This window comes from Lonchura striata, chromosome 10 (assembly GCF_050655825.1).
Source record: "Lonchura striata isolate lonStrDom1 chromosome 10, ASM5065582v1, whole genome shotgun sequence".
Lineage (NCBI taxonomy): Eukaryota > Metazoa > Chordata > Aves > Passeriformes > Estrildidae > Lonchura > Lonchura striata.
Genome location: NC_140712.1, coordinates 11898326 through 11920453, shown reverse-complemented (window position 1 = coordinate 11920453; position 22128 = coordinate 11898326). Strand labels below are relative to the sequence as shown.

Below are 22128 nucleotides of genomic sequence, written 5' to 3'. Positions count from 1 at the left end.
TGGATTGCCAACTTTGTACTTGTCCCATTAATAAAATAGCCTCCTGGAGGTTCATAGGATATATACTTTACTTTTGATAAGGACTCTGATATTATAACAATGAATTCTAAAGGAAGATTTCTGACCTGGGGGTTAGTAAAACTCACAGTACCTTAGCATCAATGAAGCTGTTTCCCACTATCATTGGCAATAAGGATTCTTCATTCTCTGCAATTCCTTCAATATTCTTCTCCACCTCACTAGGGCTGGCTAATGAGATGCTGGTATGTGACAGCTGGTCAGTGCTTTGCTGCACAGGCTTAGGAGCAGATGCTTTCCTACACAATGTTAAGGAGGAATAAAATTGACCCACAGGAATACAATAAAAAAAGTCAAGGATAAACTTCAAAGCTGCTATTAATCAAGTAATCCTGGTATATTCTTGGCATTTACATTTTGTTATATGATACTCCTAACTCACATGGAATTTAAATGTTATTGCTTGTGATAAAAATAACATCTGCTTCCAGTTAATCATACACAGTAGACTACAAGCTTATATGCAGACAGGAATTGTCATGATTAGTAATATTACTGGCAGGAAGTAACTACTAATGACATTAAGACCATTCTCATTCTACCATACTGCACAGAGACTGTCTCCCAATCTGTATTTTTTCCTGCATGGAAGCTAAAAAGCCCTTGTTACCGAAAAACACTCTCAGTGAGTTTTTTAATTTATTATTTCAAGTGACTTATATTTGTTCTGATCCCAAAGTTTTGGGCAGAGTCACTGGGCCAGTTTATACCCTCTAGCTAATGACAGACACAGACAGTGGCTTGCACCACTGCAAAGAAACTGCATCAGGGATCTGCTTTAAAATCTGCATCATGGAACTCCTTTATGTCAGAGTTCCTCTTGTCCAGCAGCACCAGGGGGATAAAGCCTTGCCAGCCAGGTGTGGGCAGGCTGGAGGGTTCAGCAGGAGGAGCAGATGATAACAGCAGCTTGCTTATCTGACCCAAAACTGGGGTTCAGCTGGACACATGCATCATACTGAGCTGTCAAAGCATCACCACTGACTCACTCCGTGGGGTCTTCCTCCTTTTCATTGCAGAGGGGCCTCAGGTACAGTAGGAAGAGCCAACAAATTGCTTTGTTTCCAACACTGGTAGAAACAGGTGAAGAGACAGAGTACTTCACAGAACTCTTGGAGGAGAAGGCATGTCCTAGAGTGAGTACAGTGAAAAAGAGGCCAGTCTTTGAGAACAAAAACATACCTGGCTTTACTTCGATAAATTAAGATCAGGATGCAGATAAGGATGCATGTCAAGGCTATGCAAACCCCAACAACAATGCCAGTCATTGATTTCTGGTCCAGATGGTAATAGTCAGAATAAGCTGTATCAAAAAGGAACACAGAAAGGCTCAGTAAATAAAAAGAGTTAACTCCTGCTCCCTGACAGGAAATTAATAAGGTTAAAGTTACAACCACAGAGACAAATGCTTCCTTCTAATGAGATCTCCAGGCCTTCTCTGTCATACATTTTTATACTTTTGAAAATAAAACTTGTAGACCAGAGGAGTGTCTGATCAGTGCAGTCCTGAGAGGGGAGGAAGAGGACAGACCCAGTGCCACTGATAAAGGACTAAAAGGAAATGCCTTAGAAGACTGGCTGCAAAGTTACTGATGTAAAATTCAAACCAATTATGTATTCTCATTTGAAAGGCAAACATTCAATTTCTGAGCAAGAGAATTAGACCAGTTCTGAGTTGAACTGAGATAAAAATTCCAAAATTGTTTAATTTAGAAGAAGAAAATGCAACACTATTAGGAGTGCCTCACATAAAACAGAATGGTTTACCCAGAAAGGGGTTACAGCTAAAACAAACAGGGGTCTTTTCTCCCCAGTACTTATGACAGAGTAAGTAAAACATGGCTACTGACCTGTGGAATCTCCAGAATCCAAGCGTTTAGGTCTCTGGTTAGACTCTGATGTCTCCTTTGTCAGGACAGCAAATTCCACTGCATTTGAGAAGGGTCCTTCTCCCACTTCATTGGAGGCTGCTATTTTAACCAAGTAGATGTTTCCTGCTATAAGGTTTTCCAGCAAAGCCATGGTCATTGCTCCTATGAAAAGATACAATAAACGGTTCCAGTTTGACAAAATTTTAGGAAAAAACTCAGATTTAGACATTGGGACCTACACTTTTTTCCCCAATAGCACCTCTAAATCTTGCTTGAGGATTGTGGTCACTTTGACATGTTCTACCCTGCATATACAAGCTACAGAATGAACACAGGGCTTGCATTCTCGTCCCTTCCTTTCTCTCCATTCTATTTGAGCATAGGACACTGTGAAGTGCCAGTAATTCAAAACCAAGATTCAAGTATTGGCTGTGACACACAGCACACCAACCCTAAATCTAGCAGAGCTGCATTTCAGTGTGACAGCCTTTATGTTGTGATCACATCTGTGAGGAGCTGCACCCAGCCTTAACCAGACTCTCAGGCAGAGAAACCAAAACATGAAACCTCTCTCATATAGAACGCATATGCCTCTCCTCCACCTGCTATACCATGAATAAAAATTAACAAAAGAATCCAGGTTCAGTTTATCAAATTTCAGGTCTAGTTAAATGAACAGGACATCTCTTCAAGAGTGCTTTATACCATGATTTTAAAATAAAAGTAAACCCTATTTAGACCTGTGTAGGCTTCCTTGATTACTGTACATCTAAGCTGTGCTACTAAGAATATTAGAGAAAATGTCTTTTTCATATGCTAGGGACTCATTTCTTAAAGTCCCTGAAGGCAGGAAAAAAGATTAAGAACATAAATAGGATTCACTGGCATTGTCCTTAGACAGCAAAACTCCTATCAAAGTCAATGAGAGCTTTGCCTGCCCAGGGACTGCAACTACTGCTTAGAATTCCAATTCATCTCTAAAATGCCTGTGTTTCTTGCTACCACAGAAATATGCTACTTTTATTTCCCTAACAGTGGCAGCTACAGCACTAAATCTATCTTTTTGCTTTCACATACTCCATTTACCTTCTCAGGTTTAAGTCAAAATTTTAACTTTTTTAATCAGTTTGAGAAGTCAAAATTTATAGTATCAGGGGAGCCTATAAATATAAGGCTGTTTTGTTGGCAGAAAAGATTATACATTTGGCAAAAAAGAAGCTACTTCAAAAGCTGTTTCAGTTCTTCCATTAAAAAAACCCATTAGCTGAGAGCATTTGAAGTAAAATGTGAGGTATCTGTAACCAAAGGAGCTGTAATATTTAGCACCAGCAAGGGTGAAAGGTCACATTTCAATATCACAGGCTCCTTGCCACCAGCTCCTTTCCAATCTGCTGCATTGCTAAAGAAAGTGAGCACTTGGTACTGATTTACTGCACACCAAGTGTGCAAGGGCTGTAACTTCTGATCTACTTGAAGAGAGCTAGGGAAGAAGGGGGAGGTGGCTGAAACATAACTCACATCATTAATCAGCACCAAAATGCAGTTATATTTTCTGGTTTTGCCAGGCCTAACACAAGCTCAGTCAAATTAAGGGGTGGACTGGGAGAAAATGTCCTGCATAAACTAGTAGCCCATACTAGGATTTTATAAGTGGAAGGGTTGGTTTGGGGTTGTTTGGTTTGGTGGGTTTTTTTGGGTTTTTTTTTTTTTTAATTTGAGGGGATTTCTCTGGAGGTATGACAATGGAATGGAATTGAGATTTCACAAATCTTCTGCAGAACAAGTTTAGCATCAAGACAGAACAATGCTATTTATTGCATAGGTTTAACTGATCGAATCTGAATAAATGCATTAAAAAACCCAAACCCTGCTCCTACCAAAGATTACCTTTGAAAGGACTGTCACAGAAAAGATCATGGTATGTGCCCAAATTTATCTCTACATACTAATTTCCTTTCAAAGACTTTTGCATCTACACTTTAACTAAGATATAACAGATTGTCCTAACGTGTCAAGATGCCTGAATTCCACACCATGCCTCAAGCCCTTATATATCTGTCTAAATGCAAAATTTGTGGCTCTAACATTGATGGACACAGTAATACACCAAGATTTATAGCTCTCCATTTGCTCATTCCCTCCAACACTTTCAGTATGGGACCACATGAAAATGTTTACTGTTACTGCCATCCTGCCATCCGAAATCTCTGGTGAAATACTACCAGAGATGCTGCTCAGTTTCACAGGCATGACTGAGCTGCACAATGTATCTGAAAGCAGTTCAGCCACTTTGCTGCAAGCAGCAAATCCAGTGTATCATCAAGAGAATCACAAGATGTAGTCTTCAAATATAAGCTCTCTGTGAATTTAAATCTGCTGGGATTTTTATTGAGTAAAAAAATAACTGTAAATTTGTCCTTTAATATAACAATATCACTGTTTCTTCTAACAATTTGGTCAGACAACTTTATTGAAATTACTCTTTCATTGAACAATTTTAATAGTGAAAACCTGTAGGCTCAATCTTCCCCTGTAGTTAGATGTGATCGATATTTCAGAGTAGTTATTTTTCACAAATTCAGTTTAATAGTAATTTTCCTGTTACTCTTCACAGCTGCCCATTCTCTTTGAGGCCAGCCTGACAAACTCCATTGTGCTGCAGCAGATCAAGTGGCACTGCAACCTTTCACAGGGGCTGCTGGTCCTTTGCCCTCTCCTCAGAAGCAGCACAAAGAACAGCAGCTCTGAACTAGAACAGCTCAGTCTCCATGATGGTGAAATGAATTATCCTCTGTGAGAGCTACTCATTAAGTTTTTAGAATTATCTCCACAGAAAATTTATAGCCTCACTCTCTCCTGACAGCTAAGTTTCCAGCCAGGTAACAAAACCGAACAATGAAACAGTAACTCTTCCAGGGCAATCCTCTTAAATAGGCTGCTCAAGCACCTGACTTCACTCTGTAACACTGAGTTTTCCTCTCTGGTTTGAGACATTATCAGAGCATTATCTATTCTGAACTACCTCTGTCTATTTTGACTATCAATGGAACAATAAATGCCTTTTACTTTTTTTTTTTTTTTCTGGCTACAGTAGAAATCTGTCCTTGATTCAGCTCTTCAAAACCCAGTATTATTCAGAAAAGTGCCTACAAAAATTTTTACTATCTCGACATTTAATCACAGAGCTGTGACTGCAGTTCACATCAGCATACCCAAGGTACTGTGAGATTAGCAGGGGCTCAGCAGTAGAATAGAGCCAGAGTTAAACTGAATTTGCAGAGTGATTTACTGGGAGTAGGAGAAAGTTCATTAAGCAAACAGAGCTAACTGGATTGGCAGAAACATATAAACCCACACAGCCACATTTAAACATCTCAGAGACTGCAGACTTGAAAGAGTGCACTTACAAAATGAAAACCATCACAATCATGGTTACAATGAAACTAAGATGGATGTAATTGGATTTACAAGACATTCTGGTTTACATGCACACACTGAGCTCTAAAGCAACACAGAGAGCCCCTTCTCCCCTCACCTTCTGAATATGAACTTGTTTTTTAATACATCTTCCCATGGCAATAATTCTAAACTCTCTGGAACTGTCATGTGAACATTTATATGAATTTATTTCATAATTCATAGTAGAAGTGCAGTCCAAGGTTGCTGAAAGTTACAAAGCATCTTATAAGTAGCATCAGTATTTGTCCAGTTCATAGGTTCATGATTTTAGTTTACCTTCTCTGTGCAACACTTGCCATTCCCCAGCAATCCAAGCCTTCCTGGATGCATAGAGGATAGTGTACCGTGTGACAACTGTTTCAGGACCATCAGGTGGCTTCCAGGAAACCAAAGCAGTATTATCCTCTATCAAAGTCACCTTCACTCCTACTGGAGGGCCAGATGGTGCTGTGAGAACAGTAACACAATGCTATTAGGCTAACCCAATTTACATGCAATTAAATTGCTCAGAAAGGAACTGATGTGCAGTCCTAATGGCTACTGCTACATCCCAGACACCACACTGAAACAAGCACATGCTGCTCCTCAGAGACACTCTCCTGTATCCTCTGAGCCAGTCAATAGCTTAGATTCTGTAAAAGCAAGTTTCCTTCATCTCCAGAAACAGTTACTGACAACCTCCCACTTCATTATCCATTTGTATGAACAAATACCTCCCAAACATTGCTTTGGTGAGAACATGGAGCTGCAGGTGTGGATTTTCCCCTACCAAGCTGACAGTAAATCAAACCAGCAGCTAAGGAAGTAGATGCATAATATTCTTACAGTTTCCAAAACTTCTGGGATTTAAAATATGTTTTCATAAATGCCTATGAATCAGCCACACCTCTTCAATACATGCATATTCTAAGGTTTTTATTCAAGTTATTTCTAGTCAGTTGCTGCTAGTAGTGAAAGCATCACACTTTATACAAAAATCAATGCTGGTTTAGGGTGGATTTTGAAAAATAATTGTACAGTTCCAAAACAGGGATTTCCCTGCTAGCATTTTTCTCTCTCTCACCAAGATGAGCACTATCTGTGTCTCAGAGGAAAGGATTTCCCTCTCCTACACACAGCCTAAAATTAATAAGCAGTTTTTCAGGCTATTTGGTTTACAAAATGTTCTTTTTAGAACCATAGGGTCCCTCTTCTGGTTCCTTACCTTCAGGGAGGGTAGTGTGGTAGACTACAGGACTCCAAGGACTGGAGAGCTGGTCCACATGCAGTCGAACTGCAAATTCATACATGGTTTTTGGCTCAAGACCTTGAACTAACATGTGAGTCTCTGACCTGGACAGATGAAGGAATAAAATGTATTAAACAGCAGCAGTTGACTTAAGGATCCCCAAATCAGATGTCTCAGTCACATGAGTAGGTCCCCACTGTCAGTTCAACACAGGACAAACCAGCCCAAGTCCAGACATGTGGCACATCTGTGCTGCCTATCTGGAAATGCAATTGCACCAGCCCTGGAGCTCTCAGGAGGATGTTGTATCTGCTGTCAATTGATGTGAGCTCAAGTTTTTATAAATGTTGTTTGAACAGCTGATACACAAATAGTATTATTGGCTGGATCACCAGCAGGTATCCCAAACTCAGCTCTTTCCACACTTGTCCATAGGACACTGTGCTTCAAGCTGGAGTAACAAACTTCAACCAGCATCACAGCTGACAAGGCACGTGGATCTGCTTCCCAGTTCACACACAGAGGCTGTATGGGCAACATCCCTTCCACTTATGGCCTCCATACCTCATGTTTAGAGGATGAATATGAATGCTGCTTACTGATCTGGTAGCAATATTTAGTAATATATTAATTGCAGAATTGATTCTATTAATTATAATACTGCAGTTTACAATTTGATCACAAAGTCAATTGTAGACATTTCACTTTACTTTGATTCTGGGGCAGAAGGAAATCATTCATATATGCCAGGGTTAATTCTGGATGATAATATCCCATCATCAAGATTAAATCTCAGTTTAAAATGATCTTACTCTACAGCTATTGCTTTATTAAATCTCATTTAGTATTTTCATCTTCTGTACTGCAGGGGCAGTAACCAGTCCTTGCAAAAGCCTCATCCTATCACAGAAAGCAGCACTCATTGCTATGCTCCACATTGCACACTAAGACCTTTACATGGTGATTATACTGTGCCTAATCATTAAGCTGGCAGTTACAGAGCAGATGTGTTCTTGGAAGAGAGAACCATGAATATAAGGATGGAAACTATTTATCCTTTAAGACAGCATTTCTCTTATTTAGAGGCTTGAGTAAACTGAAGTTTACTCAAGTTGAGGGAGCTACACACATGGATTCCCTTGGCAGCCCCACAGCCCCCAGTATGGAGCGAAGTGTTCTGCTCCCACATCACCTGGGCAGAGGCTGAAGAGCAGCCCAAGGCAGGCTCCCTTCCCTGTTCAGCCATGCTGTGCTCCACACATTGCTTCTCTGCAGACCAAGCAATCCTACTCAGCTTTCCCCTGGCAGGGGGCCACACACTCAGGAACATGGCATTCCCACAGCAAAATGCTCAACCCCTCAAAAATTCTCATTTTTGGTCTTAAAATCAGACACTGGACTAAGCCCCATCTTTGCCCAGACAAGCTACCTATAAAATAGGTATGCTCTTTTGTATAGTTGAAAAATAGCTTAAAATTAAATTCAACCTAGACAGCTAAAAAGACATTAAACAATCAAAGAGCTATCCCAATGACCCAACACGAGGATCACCAGTAGAGAATGAAGCTGTTCTAAGAATAGATCTTAAAAAACCCCTAGCAGCCAATGGGCAAAACACACAGTCCTCTGAGGGAAATAAAAGTTGTTGCTAGTAAAAGAAAATCCAAAGAGAGCAGGAAGAGTAGAAAGTGAGTGGGAAGGGTGTGGAAGTGGCCATCCAAGAGTCCCAGGAGCTGCGCTCACGTTTGCAGGTAGAGAACCAGGGAGGCGTTCTGCAGCCCCACGGGGTTGCAGCGCACGGTGTAGTTGATGAGCTGGGCGGAGGTGAAGGCAGGCTTGCCCCAGTGCAGGTAGATGGACGAGGAGGTGTTGGCTTTGGCATAGAGGTGGTGAGGAGGCGGCGGGGGCGGCACCATGCGGTCACGGACAGCTGGTTAAAACAAAATAGGAGCAGGAGGTAATAACTGCACTGGATACAGATGCTGGTTACATTAAGAGCTCTGAGCCCACAGTTTAGATACAAATCTTCCCTAACCCAGCACTACAGGTATTCAGACCCAGGAATCTGGTTAAAGCTATTAGAGATCCCTCCTAACCCAATACATGTCCCATATAATTTCTGCAATCCCACTCGTTTATTCAAAAATGAAGTCAAAACTATCAGTAAGAGACAAGAAAAAGAGATAAATCTCTCATAAGATACAGACACATCATGTTAGATGATGCAGGTAGTTTAGCAAGGGAAGGAAGTGTGCTTGGGCTGTCTTCTTTCTTCAGCTGTGCTTCATGAGCACAGGACTCAGCTGCAGGATGACTAAGGCAGTATTTGTCACTGATATGGTCTTTCTTGTTCTCTGTTTTACACAGAATTAATTGATAAATTAAAAGTTAAAAACACAGAGCTGCTGGGACCCTGAAACACCTCAACATCTACAACACTTACAGACACATCCTGGAGTGCTGACTGTTTGGTCAGCCTGATAACCTTCTTCCATATTGTTGTATGCCAGCAGCCTTACATGATACTTTCTTCTAGGATCTGCAGAAAGAGGAAAGGAATAATTAAGCTCAAGAAAAAAAAATTCTTTGGACTTCTACAGATAGACAATTTGATGCTCCTGAAAGTTTGTTTCAAAACTTGTTTGCTACAAGCAGTAGACTGATGGACGGGCTGGATACCTGGAAGTCTGTCTTTTTCTCCAGCTTTTCAAACTCCCCCAATTCTTTGCTCAGAAACAGTCAGTTATATCCCAATCTCACTTGCAATAGCCTAAATCAAAGGTTTGTAACAGAATCAATGGGAGTAGGACAAGCACCACATTTCTATCTGTAACAAAGCCACACCTTCACAGCTACAGAGATAGATTTAGTAGTATGATTCAGCATATTGTTTTCAGACCTTTAATAAAGATTTGTTAAAACAAAAGCAGGAGACCATAGAGACCAACATTTGTTTCTGGATACACAAGCTGCAAGGAAGCAGGGCAGTCAAAGCAATGACAAGACAGCACCCAGCAAAGAAATGGGAAATGTTTTGGTTCCAGGCTTCGAAGGAGATAAACTGTGAAACAGGGATTGTTAACAATGCTTTGACTAGGAAGTTCTGCCTCCATATGTTTTCTTGAAAGCTGGTTCTGGCACTCCTAGAGAGTCACCATTCCAAGCTGGAAGGATCTCCTCATTCCCTTTAGTGATCACAAGTCCTGCCCACACCTTTGGGTTAGCCACATTTCAGTTTGCTGTTACTCTGCTCTGTTGATGACATGCTGGCCTTGATCCAAGTGACGAATTGCTGCAGAGAAATGAGTTAGGAAGGGGCCTGGAGCTAAGTGGTGATGGCATGGGGCACCCACAGGAGGCCAAGTACAGGCACCAGGGTGGCTGTTCTGCTTCCTGCAGCTACTCTCTTGCGACTGCATTTGCAACCAACCCCTTGCACACAACAAGGATTTGCAGGTGGCAGCATTTACTATCAATTTATATGAGCTAAACTTCACCCCAGTACTAATGCAGGTACTGGGATATTCTCCTCTTCTAATGACATGAACCTATTTCTTTTAATTAAGATTTTTAGAAGGTTCAGATGTTATATAACTGTGCAGACCTTGCTCATGTCTTTTTTCTTTGCTGTAAGACACCATAATATTGTCCCTTCTCAAAATAAGCTCTTCCCTTTCTTCTTTTAGCTGAGATTTGATGTGGCCCTTCATGAAACAACAGGAGCACAAAGTCCTGACATTGCTGGACCAGGAACAGGACTTGTTTCCATCAGATCGTTGGCTCCCTCTGCAGTCACTGCACCAGCAACACCATCTCAACAAAATGATTGCATGCTTCTGTAAAGGTGGCAGAGTAATTTCCTAATAATGCCCTTTATAAAATCTTCTCATATTTATTTTGAAATAGTCACTCTTTTTGTGCTGTAGTTACCCTATCAGCTATAAATGAGATATCACTATGTAGAGTTAGCATCTCTATGTATATTATGGGGTTTTTTTTGAAACATCATTTTACCAAAATCCAAATACAGGTGCAAAAGCAAAAGGGTTCCTGTATTTGGATTATTATATTTGAAGTATTTTTTGATGTGTTTCACCTTAATAGTATAATAGGCAAGAGGAGGGCATTCCCATTTTTTGAAGACTTTAACATCACTAGCAGGTAATGTAAATAATGAAATGTAGAAGGAAAAAAAATGAAAAAAACCCATAGTTTTAAAACCAGAGTAAAATTCTTATTTGCTTTGAAGGTTTTGTTCACTTTACAATAGCACTTTGACAACAGATTACATCAGCTGTTCCTAGGCAACAAATTACAAATCAGAAAAAAAGGAGATGAATACAAACACACAGAATAATCTTAAGCATGTGATAAAAGAAAATATGGAATTCTAATATTGAAAATTCAGAAAAATTCTAAGATGTTATATGCAAAAAATTTCAATCTTTTTAAAAAATTGTAAAAATGCAAGGTGAATTTAAGAACAATTGGCCCAACCAAAAGGATAAATGATAAAAATCTTTCAAAAGTCCTAAGTGGTTTGAATACACTGAAATCAAGGGTGCCTTGTTGAGGAATATTGCAGCATGCATCTCAGAAAAGCAGAAACACCTTCCCAGGCCTCTCAGCCCGCGGCAGGAACACACAGCAGCACGCAACCGAAGGATTCACAAAGAAAGGGGGAATTTAAAACAAAAGTCATCTGGACACCTTTGAGGCCTCCCTAGGACCACAATCTGGAGGCTGCTGTTAACCAGTGCCCTGCGCCAGCCCCGCTCACAGAGCCCTGTGCCAGCCCCGCTCACAGAGCCCTGTGCCAGCCCTGTGCCAGCCCTGTGCCAGCCCTGTGCCAGCCCCGCTCACAGAGCCCTGTGCCAGCCCTGTGCCAGCCCTGCTCACAGAGCCCTGTGCCAGCCCTGTGCCAGCCCTGTGCCAGCCCTGCTCACAGAGCCCTGTGCCAGCCCTGTGCCAGCCCCGCTCACAGAGCCCTGTGCCAGCCCTGTGCCAGCCCTGCTCACAGAGCCCTGTGCCAGCCCTGTGCCAGCCCTGTGCCAGCCCTGCTCACAGAGCCCTGTGCCAGCCCTGTGCCAGCCCTGTGCCAGCCCTGTGCCAGCCCTGTGCCAGCCCTGCTCACAGAGCCCTGTGCCAGCCCTGTGCCAGCCCTGCTCACAGAGCCCTGTGCCAGCCCTGTGCCAGCCCTGCTCACAGAGCCCTGTGCCAGCCCTGTGCCAGCCCTGTGCCAGCCCTGTGCCAGCCCTGTGCCAGCCCTGCTCACAGAGCCCTGTGCCAGCCCTGTGCCAGCCCTGTGCCAGCCCTGCTCACAGAGCCCTGTGCCAGCCCTGTGCCAGCCCTGTGCCAGCCCTGTGCCAGCCCTGCTCACAGAGCCCTGTGCCAGCCCTGTGCCAGCCCTGTGCCAGCCCCGCTCACAGAGCCCTGTGCCAGCCCTGTGCCAGCCCTGTGCCAGCCCTGCTCACAGAGCCCTGTGCCAGCCCTGTGCCAGCCCTGCTCACAGAGCCCTGTGCCAGCCCTGTGCCAGCCCTGTGCCAGCCCTGTGCCAGCCCTGTGCCAGCCCTGCTCACAGAGCCCGGGCAGGGCTGAGCCCCGGGCCCAGCCGGCCGCGCTCCGGCCGCTCCTGTTCCCGCAGCACACAGCAGGACAGGCACGGCCATCCATCATCCTGCGAGCACCTTCCAAAGCTCCCTGCCCTTTGAAAGTGCTCACCCAGAACTGGTCATCTTCACTGTGAAATGAGGGATAGCTGAGCTCCAGTGACCTGCCGAGCTGAATGAGGAGCCTGTGAGGTCTGTTTATCCTAACTGCATTTTTTTAAACTGAATTCCTCATTAACGCTTGATTGAGGAGAAAAGGAAGAATAATAATGGGATGTGGAAGAAAGGCAAAAAAATCCCACCAAAAAAAAAATTCAAATGTCTTTGAGAAAAACACATTTTTAAAATCTTACTTTAAGTATCCTTAACGCTTTACATGTAGAAGAAGCACAATGTTGAATGCTATTCTTCTTACTCCTGTATAACACAAGAATTTTCAAGCAGAATTATCTTTATAAAGAAAAACCTTTTTAATAGTAAAGTCTCCCATCTAGTCTATACCACGTGAAAAACAGGGTTATTTCCATTTCATGATATCATGGTTTAATTGGTAGCAGGACCAGTTCAAGCCAAAAGCAATGTCAGAATTTTTAAGCTGTCATGCATTAGGGCATCTATGGTTAAACCCATCTGCTGGTTTCTAGAACTGAAACAGCAACTGAAGAGGGAGGAGTACCTTATGTACTGGTCTAGGAAAGGCTAAACGCTACAGTCACCTAAAAAGGAGAATAGAAAAGAATTAAAGGCTGTGTACTGAGCAGCAATAGAAACTGATGTGAAACTTGCTTCACGGAGTACACACATAAGGTAAGGAAAGACCAGATCAAAACACCACCAAGATGAGATCCACCATGTGCCACACACAGTAACCAAAGCTCTGCCAAAGACCTGCCTCAGTTCCAACAGTTATTTGCTCGCTATTTGTTTTATGAGGTGGTGGGAAATACTTTGTGTCTAAAGTAGCCTCTGTTTAGAATATTTTCTTACAATTTTACATTTCATTTTCAGGCTGATAATATGATTTACTCCTCAGTGGCAATCCCAACACACACCTGGCACAAACACTTTCATCTCGCAGTTCATCAGCTGGATCAAACACTCAAAGCCAGACACATCCGTGAGAGAAAACAAACTTCAGGAGCTTTATCTTTAACCAGCACAGGTATCTTGAGTAGTTTACACATAAATCACATAAATCATTGATAAAAGACTGGGGATAGCATGGCCACCTGGGGACTGACAGTCTCAAATCCAGTGTGTACCATCCATGCACAGATAACAGACCCAGGAGTAACACATCTCTCCACAGAAAATCACTGCTCTTCAGCAACAAAGCAGAGGCAGTGATTTACTCAGCCTACTCAACATAAATTCAGCTTAAGTAAAAAAAACACACATCAGAATTTCATCTCTGCATTTTTAAAACTTCTCTAAATAACCAGTAACACTGAATTGTTTCAATTAATTCTCTTGCAATTGCCAGCATTTGTGTGGAGGTTGAAAGCTTGTTCCCAGTCCTAAGGTGAACAGGAACAATTTTGTAGCCTATTTACCAACTGGCAGAATTTTTTAAAGTTAATTTGTTTCTGTTAGATATCATTTGGGGGTTTTTGTGCTGTTGGTATTAGATTGTGTTAAAATTGTCACAGTACCTAGAGGCCTTTAATAGGCATTTTTATTGTTATTACTTAAATCAGCTAATGGAAAGGACAAAAAATCTACACTGTACAACTCAGGGGGTTGGCAGTGATACTGATAGTAACATACTAAAGCTAATTCATAATTTTATTACAAGAGTGCCTCTGAAACACACAGAGATTGACTTAAAAGACATCACAGAATGGATGTGATAAGCTGGAGTAGCTTCCACAGTTCAAGGGATCTGCTGCACACACCTGTTTTGTGTAACCAAAACCAATCAGCATTAAGAACACATGAATAACACCTCCATCAGAGGCACAAAAATTGCTTCTGGTAACAATATTCCTATAAAATAAGAGTAGGAAAAAGTCTTCTGTTTATGCCTTATTTTGATTAATTTCAAATACCAAAATAGATACTGTCTCAAAAATCACTGCTTTGTATTTATGTCAGATCAGCCTCATCTTCCTTTGGCAGTCTTTGTAGGTGGTCACTGCTCCCTGATGACATTCCTCTGGAACCCCATATCCTGTCATTCCTCCCATCAAAATTTGCAGTGAGTCCTCAGATCCAACCGTGGTAAGTCTTTCAGCAGAGAGACACATGGGGGAGCCTTGCCTTCACTTTGTGAGTCTATGAATGGGTTCTACACCTCAGAGTAAAACTAGAGCAAAGTTAAATATTGCAAGTATGAGGAAAAAAAAAAAAAAAGTTGAACAATAATTCAAAACATGGACTGTAACTTGGAAAAACTTAAAAAATTGGAGTAGCTGAATTTCAGTAAGAATTTGATAATGATTTATTGTTTCTTACTCCATATCTGATATATAATCTTAGAGATAATATTTAGCTTGTCAGAAGGCAGAGAGGAAGATCACAGCAGATACAGATTCTTCAAGAAAAATTCTACAGTGCATTCAGATGTTCCAGCCTGGTTTGGTGACAACTCATTTCATTTCCCAGCATGGAGGGAGAATCCCAGATGTTTATCTGTCTGAATGTGAGAAAGTGCAAAAATATCAAAGAATTGCCACTTGACTTACTAGTAGTTCTGTTGTTCTACACTTCACTGGAACATCTACATGTTATTGCATCAGCTTGAAATCATTCAGTATTCTTTACTCCTGCCATCAGCCTTGCTTCTATAAATCTTCCATTTCTCTTTCAGGAAGGGGAAAGCTTGCAACTACAAAACAGCTGCCAGTCAGAAATAGTCATATTCAGATTTTCTTTTCCAATACTTAAGATATGTCTAAATCATGTCTATTTATTGGTTAAACACAGATTCAACATTCAGAGCCTAGTTTTCAAAGCCTGGGATAGTATACATGGTCTAGTAAATAGTGGTAGGCAGAAGCAACTCGAGGTTCTCTGCTTTGAAGTCATTCTCAAGTGATAAAAGTGGCATGGGGAGGGGAAGGTTCATTCCATCTGGTAGAGTTATAGCTCACAGCAGCCAGGTGGTGTCCTCATGCACTTCCAATGGACACAGCTGGAAAAACGGGAGGTATCAAAGATTAAATGCCTGTATTTGCACTTAAACCACTAAAAACAGAAACATGCTTCTAATCACTTTGCAGCTGGTGAAGCACTTTATAATGCAGCTACCTCATTCTTAAATTACCAAGATTGCACAGGTCAAACTTTTAGAAAAAGTTACTAAGAAAAATAAAGTCAATTCCACACTCACAGGAACAAAAATTCCATTTTCAATACTGTATTACATTATTAAAACTCTCTAAAGACTAAAGCAGCATGACACTAACCACACAGCCTAATCAAAATAAAAATCCTAATCAATGTATAGTTCCATCCTCCCTTCTCAAAAGAAAACTGAGAAATACAAATGTCCTCATTACATACTCTCTTCAAATCAGTTTATCGCATTCAGATTTTGATAATTTGTTTTCATACGATTCTTCTGTCCTAGGTAAATTCACAGCATTAAAGATAAGTATAAAACCTGTAACAGCAGGTTTTTATATATTGTATACATGAAGCACACTCTGGGTAACTGCTCATTCAGCTCAAGCTTATATTGAATACAAAATTAGGAATCCTAAACCAAAAGTGTTGAAAAGTGTTCACTGATATCAATACAGCCAAAATTTTAACTTTCTGGCAAATGCTTCCAAGAAAGCATCTGTTTACAGGCTACTTAGCCAAGGTTACAAGAGAGTGTAATATTGCAGCCCCTAAAAGCCCTGTCATTGTTTCTTTCAGCTGCTGCATGTTTGTGAAGCTCTGAAGGCCTTGAAAGGAGCCAGAGCAGAGCCAACAGGTCAGGGCTAGATAAAATTAAGAAAGAATCCGAGGTCAGACCATGAAAGAACTTCTTTTTTTTTTTCCACCCCTCCAGAACAGTGAGTCCACCTCCAGCAGCCTTTCATTCAGTCCTGATAAGAAGAGACAGCACCCCACAATCTGGATTTCAGACATTTTAAGTCCTCTTTGCAGGGAGGAAAAGATAGGGAAGATGAAAGAAAATGGACATTTTACTATCATTTCTGCTGGAACACACTTTCATGCCTGTTTTGAACATCCACGTTCTCAGAAATTTAAAAGGAAAATATTGCTAGAAATTAAAATACTGGGGGCTCTTGTTTATAAAATAATTGGTATAGCACTAAATTTCTAGAGGGAAAAAAAAAAAAAAACGTTTGCTGGATTGATGTTTTAAGCCGAGTTCAGTGACTTAAAAACCTAAAAACAACTTCTTAAGCTGCAGCCAGTATGGCAATTCTAACAACTGGGGAAGGAGATAAGAAAATATTTCAACTTAATTCTAGTTTGCAAAAAACAAAGATGTCATTGAAAAATGATGTCATACAAGATTTAAAATACTTTTTTTCTTTCAGATAAAAGTATCAAACCCACAGTAGACTGAAAAAATAGTTGTTCTAAGGACAAAACTTCTGTGTCCAAATGTCCATTTTTAATTTAATCTTTTGTGCTGCTGGATTTTTTTGTGTAACCTACAGGTCCATTGTTGGGTAGTGGTCTGTCTGGAGAGCTCATTGGTCTGGTTTGCCAGGGTGACTGTGCTGCCCCCAAGCCCATCCCTTCAACACAATAAACTCCAGATAATTATTCAAAGAAGAGGCCAGCAGCATGGGCTGCTCTGACACCGGGTCACGGCCTTTGACACCGAATCTGGGGCTAGCCAAAGTCTGCTCCAAGCAACAGAGGTCCAGGGGAATTATTAAGGGGGAAGGGTGGGAAAGGAAGAGCACTGAGAAATACTATCCTTAAAAATGTACTTTTGAAGCAAAGTAATGTAAATACAGCAGAAACTTATTAGGAAAATAAGCAAATACATTTCAAATGTACCAGAGGACAAGTACAGAGAGAAGTGCATCAAGCCAAACAGAAACATAAAGCTGGCAGGCAGGAGGATGATACAGACTCAGGTCTGTTCTTCTCTAAAGCAGGTATTCCCTCTCAGATTTTCAGTACTGGATTTTATTTCACTTTTCTAAAAAATGTCCTTTCACCTTATTTGTACGTGTCATTAAACAAGTAAACAAAGTTAAGCAACCGTGTTCTATTACAGTTTTCAAAAACTTGTTGAAGCTCTGGATATGAAATTTCTAAGCATTATTCTTGCCTTTAACTAATAGTATATAATTTATTTTATTTTAAATGAGATGGAATTGCAATTGGTTGCACAACTGAATTGATCAAATTTTAAGTAAAAACCTTTTAATATCACATTAAAATAGTTTGAGTAGCTACAAATTGCCAATATCTTATATGTCATGATTTTTTTTTCCATTTAAAGGTAACTTGAAACATTTAGATGGAACAAAGACTGTCTGTGATACTCATGTTTTCCTTTGCAAACCAAATAACTGAAGTAGAAACTAAGCAATTTGCTCTTTGTACAACATTGTAAAAGTTTATTTTGGTAGAAACTGGAACATATGACACATGTGAATTGATCCAGCTAAACAGTCTGGCTTTCCACGGCTTTGGATGGCTCTCGCTTATTTGTCTAAATCTGAAAAGGGTCTGTATCCCTTTTGTAGCTTTGTGCTATCCCTCGGAGGGCCCCAGGACAAACAACACCTCACACCCCCTTGCAGTAAAAACATCACCTCTCCTACTGCCCACCATCAGCAATAGCAGCTTCCTACAAAACCTGCTGGGGGAGGGCTGGCAGGGCAGGATGAGCTCCCAGCACACAGCATTTTAGACTTTGGGGCTCACAGAAATAGGAACTATCTAAAGCGCTCTAATCCTTTTAAAATAAGTGAAGCAAATCTCAAGGATTTTAAGTTTTCTCTATTTCCTTATGGGTGTAGGATATTCCCACCATGCCTGTAAGGTCTGCCATCAGTCCCTGTGCTTCTCCTGCATTTCAGAGAATTGTTAAATTGCACAAGCAAAAAGCTCAATGTTATTCTAACAATGCTCTCTAAACCAGCAGACATCCTTCTGTTAACTAGCCTGGCTCACCGTTTTCAAAGTGAGCCCTCAAAAGCTAACTTGAAAGCAATACCAGAGGCCTGGACAAACACCTAATTTTGATCTTTTGTGCTCTTCTTTTCTTCTAAGAGACCTTTTCTTTTGTTGCTGCCCAGTGGAAAGCACATAGCTCATTGGTCCTGCTTTGAAAGATGAGAGCACTGCCCCTCAGCCCACCCCTCGGAGCACAATCACTTTAATGGAATTATGTAGAGAGGCCATCTCTGCAAGAAGAAAGGGAGGGCGAGGGGGGAGGGAGAGAGTGTCCGAGGAGCCAGCAGAGCTGTAATTACCCCAGTTACTAACACACACATGTCCGCTGAGAATTCATGCCGTGATCCAAACAGGATGTGCCACCCCACACAACAGGTCCCCTTACTACAGCCGTGAGCCCTGCACAAGTGACAGGACACTGCTGGTGAATCAAACATTACTACAGTGGCTCAGGAAAAGGGGAAAGAAGCAACCCACACAGAAATGCTGCGGCAAAACAGCAGCATGATATAAAAGGTCTTTTCTGTAAGATGCAAGAGGCTGGAAAGATGTGGACATTTCTGGGTTGCAGAGAGGAAGAATGTTTAGACAATTTGCCTGTCCTTCATGCTAAAAGGAATGCTTCCAGAATATACACCTAAACACAATTCAATAAGCACTTTACCAAATTTCGTTTAACATTTGTTTAGGTGCCAAGATCTATCATACATATGCACTGACTGTCTGACATCCAGCATCACCTTACAAACAACACATTTGCACACAATGACAAAGGCAATCTGTTCACGGTGCCCAAACTTTCCCCTGGAGCTATGATATAAATTTTCTTTCAGAACCAACATTTTCTGCTGGTCTGTGATGGACTCCCTGTGCCATTTTGACCCTTTTGTGCAGCAAAATGAAAACACTATCTATCATTACTTGCACCACAGTGACTTTGGAGGAGGTGCACGGTTTCATTGCAAAAACATCTGGTGGTCTGGTGACTCAGATCTCAAGCCTTAAGATCTGTGCTGTTGCAAGCATGACTGCAAGATGCAAAAGTTTCAGGCAGGGCAACTCAAAATCAGTCTGGCTCTTTCCTCCTTCAGAGAGTTAACAAGGAACTGCACTAAAACACATTCAACTTGTTAGGTGTCAAACAAGTTCCTCACGACAAGAAAACAAACAAAATACATTCAAGGGGAAATCACCACTGTATTTTCCTTAAGGCAAATTTTGGCTGCATGGGCTCTACCCAGCTGCATCTACAATTAGTGCCCAGCCTCCAGCAGGATGTTCTGTTTTTGCAGGTGTCACAGGGCTGCTCTGCTCACACAGGGCTCCCTCTCACTGCAGGGATACCAGGCAGACAAGGGGCACTGCAGGACAGGCAGACACCCACCTGCACTCGTGTCCATGGGCCTGGGGACATGCACAGTTGTGTGGGCAATGAACTATTATCATACAGACTGTCTGCAGATGTAAATAAAGCAGCCTCTAAAGGAAGCTCAAAATTTGGCACTTACTGGCTGAATACAGAAGGGGGGCAAACTAACCTAGACAGCTGACAAATTTTACAGTGAAATTGCTAAACTGGCCCTTTAATGCTAATATTACAACCCTCATACTTAATTAACTGAAGTTAAATCCAGATGCATTAAAAAAAAAAAAAACAAACCACAACTACAAAAGGGGTGTCATTGAGCTTTCTCTATTATACTACTTTTAATATAAATTATTCATTGAAAATCCATCATATAATGCTAAATATTTTCCTATCACACATGTTAGTAAACAGAAAGCAAAGAAGACAGCTAACAGTACTTGCAAAGTGTTCATCTCAAATGCCTTAGCCTTAGCTCAGCACTTAATTTCACCTGAAGTGTAATGGCCTGAGGACACAGGATTCTGTTTCTCAGCTGTGAAAAGCATTGCAGAATCTCTCCCATACATGAACGTGTCTGTTACTTTTCTCTCCCTATCTTCTTAGAGGCCTCATTCCCTTCAGTGTCTCTGACTGGTTGCATATCTTTGACATTTAGGAAGCGTATTCATTTTAATTACATTTAGATTATGCTGAACCACCTCCCTAATGGTTTGGCACAGCAGTGTTATTTTTACCCTTTACATTTTCATACAGCACATCCCAAACTTCTAAAACATGCCCTACAGAAAATTTCCAGTTGTAATGACAATAGAAATATCCAGGACCCTACAGCTTCCTTGTCTCTAATATTCACCACTGTGTATTGGAATACATCCAATGGCACACTGGCAGAAGCTATTCATAATGAGTTTTGTGATATAGATTTGCACCGAAACATTTATTAAAAGAACACAGTAAGTGACAGCTTGCCACCAGGTAATGAAGCCTGATATACTACATACTTACACTCATTTTTGAGTGCTTTCACTATGCTGAAAACACCCATCTAGAAGGCCAAATATCTGTCAAAATTATAGTAACTTTTCCTTTTCACATTGATTCCTCCCAAAACAGCATTTCAATTACATCTTGTGTTCATCTCTTTCCAGGCCAAGACTCCGCTCTTCTAAGATAATTTATCAGGATTATTCAGTCTGTATTAGTGGCAGCAGCTGTGCAAGTTAATGATGTTGTTGCCTTTAGTTAAATACATGTTAATGGTTTATTTGAAGACTATTTAATTAAGACCAAGTTTCTGAAACACCAACTCTTGAAAGCACCACAGACAAATCTTGCAGGTGGTGTAAAAGAGGTCAACATGTGCAATCTGAATTTGGACCTAATATTACTAGGAGCTCAAATCCTTTACTCAGTGAACTGTAGCTTGAGTACCCTTTTCCAAATGCTTAATGTCAACACAAAGAAGTATCGTAACAAGAAGAGTAGCCTAAAAGATTTCAGGCTTCCTCAAACTTTTGAAAATCTTTTGCTCTTCTGGCTGACAATGCAGCTTCTACTATTTATTTTACACTTTGTGGTATTTCATAAAGACAAAAGTGTATCTTTCCCTCCATGGAAATGGGGTTTACAACATTACATGTTTTTAATATAGATAGTATTTACTACAGGTAAAAACTATTGTACTTTAAAGGATAAGAATAACAACATAGGAAAGAAAGTATACCTCTGCAGAAACTGCAGCAGAATTTTAATTGTTGTGTCCTTTTCTTTTAGAAAGTTTCTTATATCTGTATTTTCCAAAATTATATACATGGGAATTTGTTCTTGTTTAAATTTTTCCTTCAAAATGTTTAACTTTTCTTTTTAATATGCAAAATCAGTTTTCATAGGAAGCAATGCTACTGCTGTCCAGATGTTTGACCACAGACAAGTTATAATGTAAATCTTCTGCCTTACCTACTGTATTATTTAATAGTTTTGTGAAGAACAAGCATTTAATATCTGTCAAACATTGTATTAACAAACTGAAAGGTACAGAGCAAACAAGTAGGATACAATTAATAATGAAAGCTATTTCTGTTAACTTTTCTAATGCATTCAAGATTTAAATTCAACCTATATCAGTGTCTTGATTGAAAAAAGGAGAAGAAAATTATCTTGATGTAATCCCTCTGCATATGAAGTTTATACAACACTTAGGAAGTGGAAAGCAGTCTGACTGATTGATTGCTTAAGTAAAATAAACACACAGCTACTTAACTCTTAGCTAGCTATCTCCCTCTGCACAACTGAAAGGGTTTCCCATCATCAATTCAGTTTTACAAATGCTCTGTTGAGCCTGCAGTTTGATGAGCATTTTAAAGCAGCATTAGCTGTGCTGCTGCTGAAAGAAGCCAGCCTGCTCCCCTCCCC

General features: G+C 40.8%; 1 protein-coding gene across 3 annotated transcripts in view; it reads right to left on the bottom strand.

Moving 5' to 3' along the window:
- Positions 1-22128, bottom strand: part of PRTG (protogenin) — an 80844-nt gene that overhangs the window by 5782 nt on the left and 52934 nt on the right. For all 3 annotated transcript variants that reach the window (XR_014957598.1, XM_021537397.3, XM_085588703.1), the window contains 7 exons: positions 9080-9175; positions 8380-8566; positions 6613-6740; positions 5685-5855; positions 1929-2111; positions 1261-1381; positions 152-317 (listed from right to left, as the gene is read on the bottom strand). Coding sequence is in view for 2 of the 3 variants with exons in the window: in XM_021537397.3 (XP_021393072.2) it covers positions 152-317; positions 1261-1381; positions 1929-2111; positions 5685-5855; positions 6613-6740; positions 8380-8566; positions 9080-9175 (1052 nt within the window). In the remaining variant the exon portion in view is untranslated. The remainder of the gene's footprint in view (positions 1-151; positions 318-1260; positions 1382-1928; positions 2112-5684; positions 5856-6612; positions 6741-8379; positions 8567-9079; positions 9176-22128) is intronic.